At 39.7% G+C, this 16,417-nt stretch overlaps 1 protein-coding gene across 1 annotated transcript in view; it reads left to right on the forward strand.

Moving 5' to 3' along the window:
- Window positions 1-3,224: 3,224 nt before the first annotated feature.
- The window catches only part of LOC112108553 (gamma-aminobutyric acid receptor subunit rho-2), a 63,628-nt gene continuing 50,435 nt past the window's right edge, over window positions 3,225-16,417 (forward strand). The window contains exon 1 of the mRNA XM_024202736.1: window positions 3,225-3,412. Within this exon, the coding sequence (XP_024058504.1) occupies window positions 3,225-3,412 (188 nt within the window). The remainder of the gene's footprint in view (window positions 3,413-16,417) is intronic.

The raw sequence follows: 16,417 nt of genomic DNA on the forward strand, positions 1-16,417 counted from the left end.
TTTGGTGGGACAGGGACCCTCCGCCGAATTGCCGCCAAAGAGCCTGACGTGCCGCCCCTTCCCCTTGGCCGCCCCAAGCACCTGCTTGCTCAGCTGGTGCCTAGAGCCGGCCCTGCCACCAATCTTTTTGGGTGATCCAGAGAGACATATTTCAAGGTAGCAGAATTACCATCACTGCTGTTTTCCTGACCTACAGACTCTGAAATCAATTGTAAAGTATATGATTCCTTAAACCATTTAATAACTTTCTTTTCTTTTCTTTTTCTTTTAAAATAAATCTTTAGTTAGTTTACTAAAGATTTGCTGCAACGTGGTATTTGGTGAGATCCTGAAAGTACATGTTGACCTGGGGGTGAATGTCTGATCCTTTGGGATTGGAAGAACCTAACGTGTGGTGAATTTTGGTTTTAAGAGTCTTTCATCACTAAGTCCAGTTGTCTGGGTGGTAACCAGGGGCTGGAGTGCCTAGGGGACTGTTATTTGTCTCTCTGTGAACTAGTACAGTGATACAAGAGCTCACTTTTGTTACTGGCTTGGTGAAATATTATGATGGAATAAACTACCAGTTTTGGGGTTTGTCTGCTCTGTTTTTTACAGTCCTGAATTTGGCATTCTCAGTTGTGACCTATACCAGGCAGCGTGACAACCATTAATAAATATTTGTTCCCCGGGTAGATGCTTATAAACTGTAATCAAGGCTCCCCTTAACCTTCTCTTTCTTAAGCTAAATAAATAGAGCTCTTTGAGTCTATCACTATAAGACATGTTTTCTAATCCTTTAATCATTCTTGTGGCTCTTTTCTGTACCCGCTCCAGTTTATCAACATCCTTCTTAAATTGTGGACACCAGAACTGAACACGGTATTCCAGCAGCAGTTGCATCAGTGTCAAATATGAGTAAAACAACCTCTCTACTCCTCTAGATTCCCTTGTTTATGCCTCCAAGGATTGCATTAGGCCTTTTGTCCACAGCATCACACTGGGAGCTCATGTTTGGCTGACTAGCCCCCAGAACCCCCTAATCTTTTTCAGAGTCACTACTTCTCAAGATAGAGTCCCCATTCTTTGTTCCTAAATGTATGCATTTACATGCACCCACCACATTTTTGCTTGCACCTAGTTTACCGAGTGATCTGGATCACTCAGTATCAATGACCTGTCCTTTTCATTATGTACCAATCCCCCAATTTTTGTGTCATCAGCAAACTGTATTAGTGATAATTTTGTTTTCTTTTAGGTCATTAATAAAAATGTTCAATAGTGTATGAAAAAATCCAATCTCTGCGGAATCACACTGGAAACACACCTGTTCAAAGATAATTCCTGTTAACTTTTTTTTTGAGACCTGTCAGTTAGCCAGCTTTTAATCCATTTAATGTGTGCCGTGCTAATTCTAGTTTTTTAAATCAAAATGTCATGTGGTATCAAATCAAACACCTTACAGAAGTGTAGATATATTACATCAACACTATTACCTTTATCAATCAAATTTGTAATCTCATCAAGAAAGATAGTTTGACAGTATTTACTTCCATAAATCCGTATTTATTGGCATTAATTATAATTATATTACCCTCCTTTATTAATTGAGTCCTGAATCAGCTATTCCATTATTTTGCCCTGAATTATCTTGCTCCTTAGCCAGCTCTTTTAAAAAAATGTGGTTGCAAGTTATCTGGAATTCTTCATTTAAAAATATTTAACATTAATAGCTACTGTTTAACATCCTCCTGAGACACTAGTGGAATGGAGAGAGTTTTACCATAAAATATGATTACATCATCTGTTTTTCCCCAAATACAGGACAGAAATATGTATTGAACACTTCTACCTTTTCTGCATTATTATTGACAATTCTGTCATTTCCATCTAGTAATGGTCCAATATAATTGTTAGGATTTTTTTTGTTCCTAATATACTTAAAACAAACAAACAAAAACCAAACTCTGCTGGCTATACATTTCTCCTTGTCCCTTTGCTTCCCTTATCAATTTTCTATAATTCCTAGTTTCTGATTTATATTTATTACTATCAACTTTTCCTTTCTTCCTTTTGTTATATACATATTTTTTATGGTTGCCTTCATTTCCCCACTAAACCAGGTTGATTTTTTTAATACACAGGGCTATAATACAACACACACCCAACGCACACACCCACCACGCTGGTCTGGGTTTTATTGTCTTGGTACATTATAAATGTTATCAAATCATGTTCACTTTTACCTAAATTACTATTAATTTTTAGTTCTGTGATTCTTTCCTCTTCATCTGTCAAGACAAGGTATAATATTGAATTCCCCTGTCTTTACTGTTTAGTAAATAAACAAACTTCAGAATGACACCTGAAAACATCCTCCTCCTTGTGATAAAAAGCAGCTGCTGTAATGTCTTTTCATGCTAATCTCAAAGCTTTAACAGATTAAGGTCTCAGTCCCACAACCCACTACTCACATGAGTAGTGACTACTCACATGGACAAAGTTTTTTGCATACTTTCGTATTTGCAGGATTGGAACTGTAGAAGATTTAGTTACTGAGTGTCCTAAAATCAAACAATATTTTATTTAATTTTAATTTTTAACAATTTAATTATTAGAGAAATCCTAATATTCAAAATAAATAACCACTTTAATGCTGTTAACCTATGGGGGAAACAATTTTCTTTTGGAAGAATTATGGGCTTTTAAAAAAAATTTGATATCACAAAAACAGCATGCTGGTACAAATTATACTACACAGTTGACTAACTGTTAACTGATCTAGAAAAAAATCAAATTCCCTAAAACTATACTAAAATATGTACAGCAATGCAAAGTGTACTGATCTTAAACACAAAACATATTGGCACCACCTTGTTAAAAATGCATATTATAGTGATAAAAAATCTGGGATCCCTAATGAAAAGAGACAGCATGGTTTTATACAGTCTGACAGAAGGATAGTACAGTTCTGAGATTAGCGGCTTGAACAAAAAGCTGGCATGTGGAACTGCAGTCTTTTTATATAATGACTTTTGGCAAATATCTCCTTTAGGACCGAGTGGAAATGTTGTTTGCCAGGAGAAACTTCTTCTTGAGTAATGGCCAATCACTACGCAGTGATGAAGGATGAGCTTCGAGTGAGAAGCCCTCAAAAGCCAGTTTAAATTATTAAATCAGAAAAGCAGTATTTTTAACAATGATCACTCTGACAAACACAGGACCCTGGAATTATAGCTGATTCAATGTTTAAACTAGGGTGGATTTGTACTGCAGGAGGTTATTGGAGTGTAGAGTGTCTCATCACTATTTTCCATAAAATGCCTTATTTTGCAAAACTCATTTTATTACTCTTTTGCTTTGTCCTTCTTGTGGAGAGCAGAAAGCACAGGAGGAGGAGGTGGACAGGTCAGCTGGAGGTGCAGAAGGCAAGGTAAGGAACCTTAAAATATATAACTCTCTTGCTCTCACTACATATACACTAGTGAAATTAATACTGTATAGATGTATACAGTCAGTTCAGTTAGACGCGTACATAAAATTTGCCCATTTTAATTGTATATGTGACTAGCTTCTATGTCTTCCGAATAACCTTATACAATCTTTACTGCTATCTTCAGATTTAACTGTAATTGGTCATGTTTCTACAAGCTGTCATTGGTAACCTGGCCATTGATTGTATTTTAGTACAGTCTCAGACATGCACACACAATACTGTAGATACAGTAAGAATTGAAGGTAGATGTAGAACAAGGGTTCAGCCAATTCAGTTTTAAATATCCTCCCAGCAATAACACAAGGCTTTATTTGAAATGAATCTTTCAAAGTGCCTTCTATTTTCCTGTGGTTGTTTATTTAAACATCTCTATTATGCAAATCCACCTGAAAATGCATTTCATTTTCTCATGAGAACTTGTGGGGTTTTAGTTAGTGTGCATGGTATTCTTACTGCATGGGAGTATATACTCTTTCAGCTTTGTAAAGTTATTCTGCAGATACATTTTGGAAAATTATGTGGGAACTTTAATATAACTTTTTATAGTATTAATAAGGCAAGTGTGCACCAAAGAGGTAAAGGTCTTAGTGAAGTTTGTTAGATTTAATATTACTGAGACTGGGGGCGAGGAGAGATTTACATTAGAAAAGATAAGCTTCCAAACCTGCCAAGCAGTCCAGAGTATATTATCCTTTTTTGTATAGAGTTATGTCATCCAGTGACAATTATATCTTATACGATTGTTTGCTAGGTTAAGAGCTTGAAAATAAAGTTGGGTTAATCCATCTTATTAAATGGAATCACTCTGACTGTACACAGTCATCTTTTTATTCATTTTGTATTGTTTGGCATGGCACTGTGAACATACCTTTTTATCTACAGAAAGTGCTGAGATTCAGTAGACATTTTGCAGCAAATGTATTATGAAAGAAGCAGAGAGGCTAATATTGTCTAATATTTCTATTGGTATTTAATGCAGAATATGCAAGCACATGTTTTTAGTGACATAAAATTTATTCTCTAATTTAGACATCTAGGGCCTGATGCTAAACCATTTACACCAAAAGGAATGCTTTGCCACTGACTTCAAAAGAATCTGGTCCTCACTGAATGTAAATCTGGAGCATGCTGGGCTTTCTTTCAGAATATTTGTTTGCGAAATCTAATGATTCACCATTAGTACTAGTGTGGGATTCTTTCCTATATGGTTGAACTCTACCTTGAAAAGTTACAAAGCAGCATAAACTGCTAATACATATTTTTACAGTCTGAACATTTCTCTTTTCAAAAGTACTGCCACTCTCTTGGTTAATAAGTTGTTATTGGAAGGTTTCTCTCTTCGCAATTATTCTTGACATTTATTAAAATAAACTATTACCTACCCCCACTGACTTTTGCAAAGTTGTAATAGTAGAGAATTCAAGAAATAGTCAAACTTTTTTCTTAAATACATGGATTATGCACTGTAGAGGACAATAGATATTACTCGGTTTACTGTGAATTAATGATGTATAACAAACACTGTGTTAGCCAATGAAAGGATAAATCATAATATTTCAAAAGTATAAGGAACAGTTTTTATGTCTTTCTCCACAGATGTTAAATAACCACCAAAACTATATTTGTATACTACTTAGCATAGACCACTATGTTCTTGTGATTTATCCATATAAACTTTCTTAATGCATTCATTTAAATGTATGTGAAATGCAGTTTATTTAGAAACCTGAAAATGAGAATCACATTTCTTTTTATTTATAGACATTTCTGTAGTGCTCACTGTTAAAAACATTTTATACAGAGTTAAATAGTAACAGTAACTTAAATATTCCTGATTATTTTGTACTGCAAAACTCTGGTTGTCTTGTGTTAAAACCAAACCTGTGCTGAAAATTGCATAGTGCTGGACTTTTTTGCCTGCAGTCAAATGAAACCCAGTTTCAATGTCAGATTGCCATTTCTTATAGAAACAAAAATAAATGGGTCTTTTATTTTTTTTTTATTTTTGTAACTGCCTCATGCATTCTGCTTTGTATTTCTCTTGCTTCTTTTTCTATAAATACATTAGGCAAGAAAAATATTTTCAACTATTGGAGTCTATATTTAAAAGTTGTTCCATTTTCCATCTTAGATAAGGTGCCGGTCAGTGTAGTATATGTGCATACTAAAAAGCCATGTACATTAATGGGAGTCTTTACATGACTTCAAAGACCTTTGGTTTTGGCTCTATTAACCCAAAAATCTTTCTGCTCCATAATTTGTGGTTTGATGACTTTTTAGAGTGTTATATTCAAGGATCTCAAAGAACCTTGTTTAATATTAAGTGACCCCCTTAGTTCCCAGAATAATGAATATTAAAGATGGGTAAACTGAGACACAAAGCGATTAAGTGATTTGGCTAAAGCAAAACAACAGAGCAGTGGCAAAGCCAAGAATAGAAGCTGGCCCCTTGGCTCCTTGTCCTGTGTTCTATGTATATAGCTTCTTCTATCATTTTAATTACATGACACCAAACACGGCTATTTTAAAAGAATATTAAACCAATATTATTAGAGTTGCAAAGTCAAGCACTCAAAAGCTGGAAAATTCCTGAATTAATAAGGTGACCATCCGCCCCATTTTTAAAGGGACAGTCCCATTTTTTGGGGACTTTTTCTTATATAGGTGCCTATTATCCCCCACCCCCTGTCCCGTTTTTTCACAGTTGCTATCTGGTAACCGTATGAATTAAGGTTTTCTGTGCAACTTTAATTAATCTCCCTTGTGAGTATGCATTATGATAGTCTTTAATTACATGATTACAAGCTATTTTTGTTCACAAGGCCTCTGCCTCATTCAGTTCACAGAATGGACTGGGATCAATATTTTCCATCATTGTTCAACGTGTGGCATTAGGTCTTATTTATTGCATACTATTCAGACCCTGCTCTGAAGACAAAATTAATAATTTCCTCATGGGCTTTTATATGGTGCTCGTCACTATAGTATCTGAGTGTTTCACAAACATTATTGAATTTATCTTCACAAGATCCCTGTGAGATGAGGGGGTGATATTATCCCTGTTTTACAGATAGGAAACTGAGGCACAGAGAGTAAAATCAAAAGTATCCACTAATTTTAAGTGCCCAATTTGAGATACCAAGGACCTGAGTTTTAAGAGTTCTTAGCATTATACAGCTCTTTATTTGTTCAAATCACAGCCACCATTGACTTCAGGTACAGGTCTGTGTGCTCAGCACTTCTTCAAATAAGATCCCAGGGTCTCAAGTTGTGTACCCACCCAGAAAATGAGGAACACACAATTAGTGACTACCTGTGAAAAGTTTGGTTAAGGGCATGTCTACATTGCAGCTGGGAGGTCTGATTGGTATGAGGAGCTGACTAGCTCAGCTTGAGGTAGCACATGAAAAATAGAGTGTGGATGTTGTGGCACTGGCAGCAGCTTGATCTACCTGCCTGATCTTGGACTGAGAGGGTTGGGTGGAGTTGGGCTCCAGCAGCTGACCCGAGCTGCCACCAGTGCTGCAAAATCCACACATTTAGCATGGTAGCTCGAGCTGAGCTAGTGTGAGTCTGTCTGCCCATGATGGGAATCACACCTCCCAGCTGCAGTGTAGACATACCCTCAGTGACTTGCTCAGCATCATACAGGAACTCTGTGGGAGAGGCAGAGATATAATCCAGTCCCCCAGAGCAGCATTCAGCTGCCTTAACAATGAGACCAGGCTTTCTGTCCTGGTAATCCCTTGCCTCATTCACTACACACCTCCCAGCTTCTGCAACAAATGAAACGAGTCTTACAGATAACAGTCTCCTTCACTACACAACCCTGACTACTCCCTATATCAGGTCTATTCTGTGCACTGAATGAGGGAGGGGTCTTGTTGGAAAGTAGTTTGTGATCATGTAATTAATAATGTTCCTTTAACATAGTTTTTGTGTGTAATTTCCTAAGTTATTTGCAATTACAAAGTTACAAAGACATTCTAGGCCACTTAGATTTTGCAACATCTATGCTTGGTAATTTTTCACAAGGATGCATACGAAGCCCAAACCACTGTTAGACTGAGAAGAAAATTGTAGTATTTCTTCAGTAAGAAAGGAATCAAAACCACCCATTTGATTGTTTGAAGTTTACTGAGTTATTATTTATCATTCTTTTTATGTAAAATGAACATGTGATGAGTGGGTCAAAGGGAGAATATATAATAATCCATATGTCTTTCAGCAAAGGCAAAACCAGGGGCTCATAACTAAAACTGGCCTAGAATTGCTAACAATAAAGATTTGAGATTTCACCATTTTTCTCAGAAACAGAACACTAAATGAACTGCAGAGTCAAAACATTTATGGAAGTCAGAGTTACACCAAGGATCAATTTGGTGTATTCTATATGGTGTGGCAGAGCTCCTTCTCTGGCTTGGTGGATTCCGTGCTTCCTCTTAGCCGGGGGCTGGGGAATTCCTCTCTCCCTTGGAATTTCCCCACACCCCTGGGTTTACTGTCTTCACCTTGTCAGAACAGAGGTTCCTCCCAGCCTTCCTGACAGGGGAGGGGAGCCTCTTAGTCTCTGGTAGCTCCTCCGGGTGTAGTGGCAGCAGGCCAGACACCCAGTTCAGTCTCTCCCCTCTGGTGGGGTCTCTTCCCCCAAACCTCTAGTGCCCAGAAGGGCTGTATGCCTGGTTAGGCAGGGTTTCCCCTGCTTTTCACTTGTGAGATGTTCCTTCTGGCGTTTGTCAGTGTCTGCACCATCCAGCTCTCCAGTAGCACACCTGCTCCCCACAGTTCCTATTGCGCGTGCCTATCTGACTGGAGGGGAGGCTTTTAACAGGTTCTGGCAGGCCCTTGATTGGCCCCACATGTCCTAATTAACCTGGAGTAACCCCTGTTCAATTACCAGGGGAAAAGGGACCTGCTTATCCTGGGGCTAATATACCTGCCTTCTACCACTTTCCTATACCCCCTGGAGAAGGGGGGGACCCTATGAAGGAGGGGGCACAGGGCCTGAAGTGCTTGTGCACTGCAGAGACTCCTTTATAGTGCAGGTAGCCCGGCATGGAGCACGCTGGCACATGCCTTCCTCTGCCGCCTCCGAGGGCTCCAATCTGACTGGCAGCTCTTCTATCTCCATCCGAGTGGTCTTCTGCAAGAATTCTCTGAGCTGCCAGTCTTCTACCAGGACCTCCTCTGGACCTAGACGCTGGTCTCAGCGACCAGGTCTGTGTTGGCCACCGAGGGGATAGATCTCCTCGCAGAGCCCCTGCTACACAATCTCCAGTTTCACGTGCAGGTGGTGGAGTCTCCCTTGGTGCACCAGAGGTTGGTCCTGGCAGAAGTCACCAGGATCGGAGACCTCCTGGACTACGACCGAGGGACTGGTTGGATCCCCTAGTGCTAGGTTGGTGCATGGGGCTCTCCACCCTTTGGACACCCTGGCGCGTATTTCGGGAGGTTGAGGCCGCCTTACTGACTACTTCTTGGGTCTACCTCGAGCGGGTCCTGCAAGAGGGCGCTCCCCACCCACCCCTCACCCCAGGCCCTCTGGATCTTTCCATCCTGCCCCATTAGCCCTCCCAGTCCCCTCCTCCTCATACCCCGAGCCAGCTGCGTGCTCTGCAACCGGTTTGCTTCCGAACCGCACCGAGAGAACAACTGTACATGCTCATGCTCCACACGCTTCATTTCCCCACCCTTGCGTCCTGTCCAGACACCAAGTGGCGGGACCTATTACCAGCTCTGGAGGGTGGGGAGCCCCGGTAGGCCAGCTTGTATTCTACCCTAGTGTGGTTGCCCGCCGGGGATATTAGCTGGCGGCTACTACATGGAGCCGTGAGCATGGGCGTGTACCTGGTATGGTTCACCCCTATCCCCAGAACCCGCCCTTTCTGTGGTGTATCTTCAGTGCGCCAGGTTGCAGCCCCTCTTCTGGTTCCTCCAGAACCTCTTATTGAGGTTCTGGCTGCACTTTTCCCTGCACCTGTTTATTTATGCACACCCTATTCATGGCCCCACGAAGTCCAGGGACCGCCTCGTGAACCTCCTCCTGGCCATGGCCAAGTGGCTATTTATAACACTAGGAAGAGGAGGTTGGCTGAGGGGGGGCTCTGTGACTGTAGGGCCTGTTTTCGTTCCTTTATCTGCTCATGCATCCAGGTAGAGTTCCTCTGGGCGGCGTCTGCTGGCTCCTTGGATGCCTTTGAGGAGCAGTAGGTGCTGTATGGGGTTCTCTGCTCAGAGTCCTCTTCAGGTTCCCTAGTTTTGACCCCACACCTGCTCCTGTTTTTTCCTTTGTTGTTTCCCGAACTTAGTTGAGTTCTGGGCTCAGCAGCTCCTCCCCATGCTGGGGGAGGGGCTTTTAGCTGTGGGCGGGCTTACACCCACCCACTTCCCAGCACCCAATAGGACCACTCTCCTATAGCTGTCTGGCCCGACCCCATCTCAATAGATGACACATAATACAGTAAAAGACAGGTTTGAGACATTCTTTTGGGATATAATGATCCTGAGAGTTTGGTACCACTGATGTATGGGGTTTTTTTTTTTCTGCCAAATTTGACACCTGTTCCTTGAAGGTTCTCTTAGATAAGTCATTGATCATGTAAATTTGACCCGTCTTGCAAGTACACAGGGAATAACTTTATACTAGGGCTGTAGATTAATAGCAGTTAACTCATGCAATTAACTCAAAAAATTAATTGCAATTAAAAGAATCGTGATTAATTGCACTGTTAAACAATAGAATATCAATTAAAATTTATTAAATATTTTTCTACATTTTCAAATATATTGATTTCTATTACAACACAGAATACAAAGTATACAGTGCTCACTTTATATTATTATTTTTGATTATAAATATTTGCACTGTAAAAATGATAAACAAAAGAAACAGTATTTTTCAATTCACCTCATACAAGTACTGTAGTGCAATCTCTCTATCATGAAAGTGTAACTTACAAATGTAGATTTTTTTCATTACATAACTGCACTTAAAAAAAACCCAACGGTATAAAACTTTAGAGCCTACAAGTCCACTCAGTCATACTTCTTGTTCAGCCAATCACTAAGACAAACAAGTTTGTTTACATTTATGGGAGATAATGCTGTCAGTTTCTTATTTACGATGACACCTGAAAGTGAGAACAAGCATTCGCATGGCACTTTTGTAGCCAGTGTTGCAAGGTATTTACGTGCCAGATATGCTAAACATTCGTATGCCCCTTCATGCTTAGGCAACCATTCCACAGGATATGCTTCCATGCTGCTGATGCTCGTTAAATGTGTTAAATTTGTGACTGAACTCCTTGGGGGAGAATTGTATGTCTCCTACTCTGTGTTTTACCCACATTCTGCCATCTATTTCATGTTATAGCAGTCTCGGATGAAGACCCAGCACATAGTTCATTTTAAGAACACTTTCACGGCAGATTTGACAAAACGAAAGAAGGTACCAATGTGAGATTTCTAAAAATAGATACAGCACTCAACCCCAAGTTTAAGAATCTGAAGTGCCCTCCAAAATCTGAGAGGGATGAGGTGTGGAGCATGCTTTCAGAAGTCTTAAAAGAGCAACACTCAGATGCGGAAACTACAGAACCCGAACCACCAAAAAAGAAATTCAACCTTCTGCTGGTGGCATCTGACTCATGATGATGAAAATGAACATGTGTCGGTCCACTCTGCTTTGGATCATTATCGAGTAGAACCCATCATCTGCATGGACACATGTCCTCTGGAATGGTGGTTGAAGCATGAAGGGACATATGAATGTTTAGCGCATCTGGCATGTAAATATCTTGCAACGCTAGCTACAACAGTGCCATGTGAATGCCTGTTCTCACTTTCAGGTGACATAGTAAACAAGAAACGGGCAGCATTATCTCCTGCAAATGTAAACAAACTTGTTTTTCTGAGCAATTTGGCTGAAGTAGGACTGAGTGGACTTGTAGGCCCTAAAGTTTCACATTGTTTTATTTTTGAATGCAGTTATTTTTTGTACATAATTTTACATTTGTAAGTTCAACATTCATGATAAAGAGATTGCACTACAGTACTTGTGTTAGGTGAATTGAAAAATACTATTTCTTTTGTTTTTTACAGTGCAAATACAAAGTGAGTACTGTACACTTTGTATTCTGTGTTGTAATTTAAATCAATATATTTGAAAATGTAGAAAACATCCAAAAATATTAAAATAAATGGTATTCTATTATTGTTTAACAGTGCGATTAATCACGATTAATTTTTTTAGTCACTTGATGGCCCTGCTTTGTACACATTAAGTAGAGCCCTTGAAGTCCAGGGGACTAGACAGACAGGTAAAAATACAGGCATATGTGATTATAAGGCAGGGGCCATTGTTTATAAATAATTTATCAATCAATATAACTGTCCACTGAAATTTAATCCTGTGTGTCTATTTCTGCATCTGGAATACTGTGATTCAGTGACATTCTGTATGTCTACCTCTCTGTGCTTTCCTTTTCACCCCTCAATTTCAATCTTCAACAGCCACAGTTGGAAAAGGATGGAGTCTCTCTTTTTTCCAAATGCTGAATATGATATTAATTTAAACAAAGCACTATGGAAATGGAGTTTGATTTGAACTTTTGTTAGTTGAATTGGCCAAGATTTTCAGAAGTGCTCAGGGATTTTGGGTACCCAACTTGAAATATCTAAAAGGGGCCTGATTTTCAGAAAGCCCCGAGTATGCACTTGGGGCTGGGCATCCAAAAAGTGAGGTACATAAAACCACTTGTGAGTTTTGAATATCCTTGCCTATTTGTTTACATTGCTGGGAAGGCTTTCTAAATTGATGTTCTTCACTTGAAATGCATGGCCAGCTTCAAGTGAAAATGAGATTATTGTTGTTGGTACATTTTTCTAGAGTAAATTACTTTCCAAATTCTCATTTAAAGCAAATTGCTCAGAAGAGTAATAAAGTTAAAGTGTATGGGAAAGAAGATTACTAAAGGCAATGATTAATTTAAAAAGTTAAAATATTGTGAGTATTGTACATCTTAATTATGTTTAATCAACCTCGAGTTTCATTTTACTATGGTAATATCCATGAAGAATTAGTTACAGTACCTAATATTAGTAATGTGCATTAGATACTGAAGTATTAACTACTGCTTGGTATCCGTATAGTACAGTAGATACCGAAGGAAATTGGAGGGCTACAAACCACAAACCATCAGCATGTTGCAACACAAGCCTCAGCATGCCATGCTCTATTTGCATGTGGCTCTCCTTTGGGTTGAACAAGGTCATGTAGATGATGTATCACAAAACATCTTACAACTACAAAACAGCATTGCCCCTGGAGAAAATAGCAATTTAAAAACAAAAAACCCAATGGACAGAGAGAGACAGATGCATGTGGTTGGCAGTGATGTCAACAGAACCACAGTTTGAATGGTTGATTTCTCCTTGAACCCAAGTACAGTTCAGATCATAACATTTATTCATCTGGTGTGATTAACATAGTGACTATTTCTTTTGCACAAATGCTTGTATTTTACATAATAATATAATTTACCATTGTACAGAACTTTGTATCCCTAGATCTCAGAGCACGTTACATAGAATGTGTTGAGAGCACAGACTAGTACTTGTGAATGGCAGTGGCATCAAAGGAACCAAGTTCTGAATGACATTTATACCATTGTTCCCCCATTTGGGTCATATCATTGTAAATTGGGAGGTGAAATGACTTGCCCAATGTCACACAAGTCAGTGGCAGTCAGTAATGTCTAAGCCTATTCTTTCCTACCATCCTTTGTCTGTATAATTGTCTATATAGATCGTAAGTTTTCGAGAGCTGGGATCTTTCCTCCAGAAGAACCTGTAAAGCTCCAAGCACACATTTAGTTCTGCGGCTCTCTGCCATGATCAGTGGCCAAACGGCATTTCTAGTGCTGAAGGCCACTGTGCTGTATCCTTGCACTCAAACATACTGGCCCAGTTCTGCTCTCACTTATACAGATGCAGCTCCCATTGATTTCATCATAATGATGGACAGTGTGCAATATACTTTTTGCTCTCAGAAGCCAAAGAGAACCTCATAACTCATACGTGGCAGAGAGTGAAGTGAAGCCAAGAGTGGGATATGCAAAATCATTCCTAAAGCATGAAAATAAAATGTGAACTTCGTTGCCTGGTGTAACACCGATACCAAAAGAGAGTTTCTCTGCAGACAAAGCATCCTTGTGTGAACTTTATTTAACACTATAATTGTCATTGGTTTTGCTGTTGGTTTAGCGTCTGATGGGTGTTGGGTGGATAAGGAATGCAGGGTCAGGACCACAGTAAATGAGGTTTGATTTACTGATAGTTTGCATGATCAGTGTGATGATTAGGGACTGGGGAGAACAAGGGGTGTAAACCCCAAAGAATAAGCAATTGATTCAACTGATTGTATACAATATTACTGTACTATAAAAGGGCATTGAGTAAGGTATTTTATGAAAGCTGGTGATCAATATCATTGTGAAGTGTATGTATGAACACTATATGAAGAATTATGGATACATACTAAGATTATGCTTTAAGGTCTGTGACCAAACAAAGGGGGAAACAGGTTTTCTCCCAGATAGAAGGGAAGGCAGCTATCTGTGTCTCCAGTGCATTTTGGAATCAAAACAACAGAAACCTCATTTATATACAGATCAGCTGGGTGGCGGGAAATCAACAGGAAGAGAAGACCAGCAGGAGATCATCCTGACTCTGGGGACAAAACAATGAGTTTTTTGGGAAACATTAACAGAAGCCTTTTTGTCATCCATCACTTTGGGGACATAGAGAATTGTGAGCCTGTGAAAGCTGGATCCCCTCGCCTGAAGGGAGAGGATGCTGGTAACTTGATATAAGTAAGAAAACTGCTTAAGCAAAAATCGTAACTTGTTAAGATGAAGTTTTGTCCCAAGAAAGTTTTGTTTGTAACCATTCCAGTCTCTTTTCTCTTGCTGTGTACCTCTTAAATCTCTGTTCTTTGTTAATAAACTTATTCTTGTTTTATTACAAAATCATCTCAGTGCTGTGAATTGAAGTGGAGTGTGAGTCTTCAGCTAACCTAACAGGCTGATGTGTGCCGCCTCTTTGGAGGCAGCTAACTTCATAACTTCCATTAGTGCCCAGTGAGAGGGGCTGAACTCTGCAGGGAGACGTCCCTAGGGAACTCGGGAACTGGAGTTTACTGATTGTTACCTTCAAGGCAAGGTTTGAACTGACACACAGCTTAGCAGCAGCAAAGTTCACTCATGCTGAAGCAGAGCAGAAACACAGGGACTCACAGTTCTGGGTGTCCTAAGCAAGACATCACAATGGGTATTACACAATATCAGGAACAAACCATATTCTACTTTATCTGCAAAGCAGACTAAAAACTTGAGCAACAGCATTGATAACAAAATATTAGCACATGAATCTTTAGGTGGGAATATTAGCACAAAATATTCCCACCTAAAGATTCATAAAAAGCTTTAATTTTTGCAAGATTAAGGGTCACAGACACCAGCTGATCCAGGATATGTAGAACATGTGATAGTGAGCAGTGTGGAATACACTTTTATTTACACTAGTGAATGTCAATGCCCATGAACTGCCTTTGGATTTGTTTCTATCAGCTACTGGGGAATTGATACAGTTTTCCACACATTCTGAAAATAAAATTGCTCCCATCAGTTAGGGGCTGAATTCTCAGGTGGACTGCAGCAGTACTCGTCACACCTGAAGGTAGGGACAAAGATGGCTGGCTGTCCTCTGGGATCCTAGAGACAGCAGGGGATTGAATTGGTCACTCGCATTAATTAGAGAATCCTCACTGGCACTTTAGCAACACCCCCAACATGTCCCCTAGACTGGGGAGTTCTGAGGGTTTATTAGAGCCAGCTTAAAGCCGCCCAGAGATTCCCTCAACAGGGAATGCTCAGCTGACTTTACTACGTGTAAAGGAGAGATAAAATTTTGAATGCCAATCCAAGATAGTTCGTAGTTATGACAGATAGCCATGTCCTTCTTTTAGTACGTTCTGCTCCATTCTGCATTTAGCTTCCACTGTACAACTGTAGCTGTGGTGCACTTTGTTATATAGAAAACCAGGAGATACTGATCTTAGGGCTGCTGGTCTGCACTACTGGGAGATTGACACTGCTGCAATGATGGAGCAGGAGTTGATTTAGTGGGTCTAGTGAAGATCTGCTAAATCGATGGCAGAGCGCTTTCTGGTTGACCCTTGTACTCCAGCTCCCTGAGAAGATTAAGGTAAGTCAATGGGAGAGCGTCTCCCATTGATGCAGCGCAGTGAAGACACCGGGGTAAGTCCACCTAAGCTACGTTATTCACGTAGCTGGAGTAGCGTAATTTAATTCGACTTACTCCAGTAGTGAAGACAAGCTCTTAGTATTTCTTTTGTATTGGATTTACCAAGTGTGTTGTCCTCTCCAACTTTCTGTACCTAATCTGGAAAGGTAATGGGGCCTTTATTTAGCAGTTTTCAGAAACTGTACTGGAGACCAGGAAGGTATTCACTGAGCATATTAAACTAAAATCATATTAAGAAATAGGTAATAGGCATTGCCATACTGCATCAGATCAATAGTCCATTTAGATCGGTATTCTGTCATGACAGTGGTCAGCATGAGACGCTGTAGAAGAAGGTGCAAGAAAACCAATAATAGACAATTATGAACTATTCTGCCTATAAAGAATTTTTTTTTTTACCCTATCAGTGATTGGCTTATACCCTGGAGCTTGAGGGCTTATGTTTCAATTTTTTTTAGATCTCATCCAATATAGCCCTGGAAAGTTCTTATTATCCATATAAATGTCAAATCCTTTTTTTATTTTTCCTTGTTTTAGTTTTTTTGGTTTTAATCCTGCTAAGCTCTTGGTCTCAGTGCTATCTTGTGCCAATGAGAAGATAATTCTGACCAGTTTTAT

Source organism: Terrapene carolina, unplaced genomic scaffold, assembly GCF_002925995.2.
Source record: "Terrapene carolina triunguis isolate 2854851 unplaced genomic scaffold, T_m_triunguis-2.0 Scaffold42, whole genome shotgun sequence".
In the NCBI taxonomy this organism is placed as follows: domain Eukaryota; kingdom Metazoa; phylum Chordata; order Testudines; family Emydidae; genus Terrapene; species Terrapene triunguis.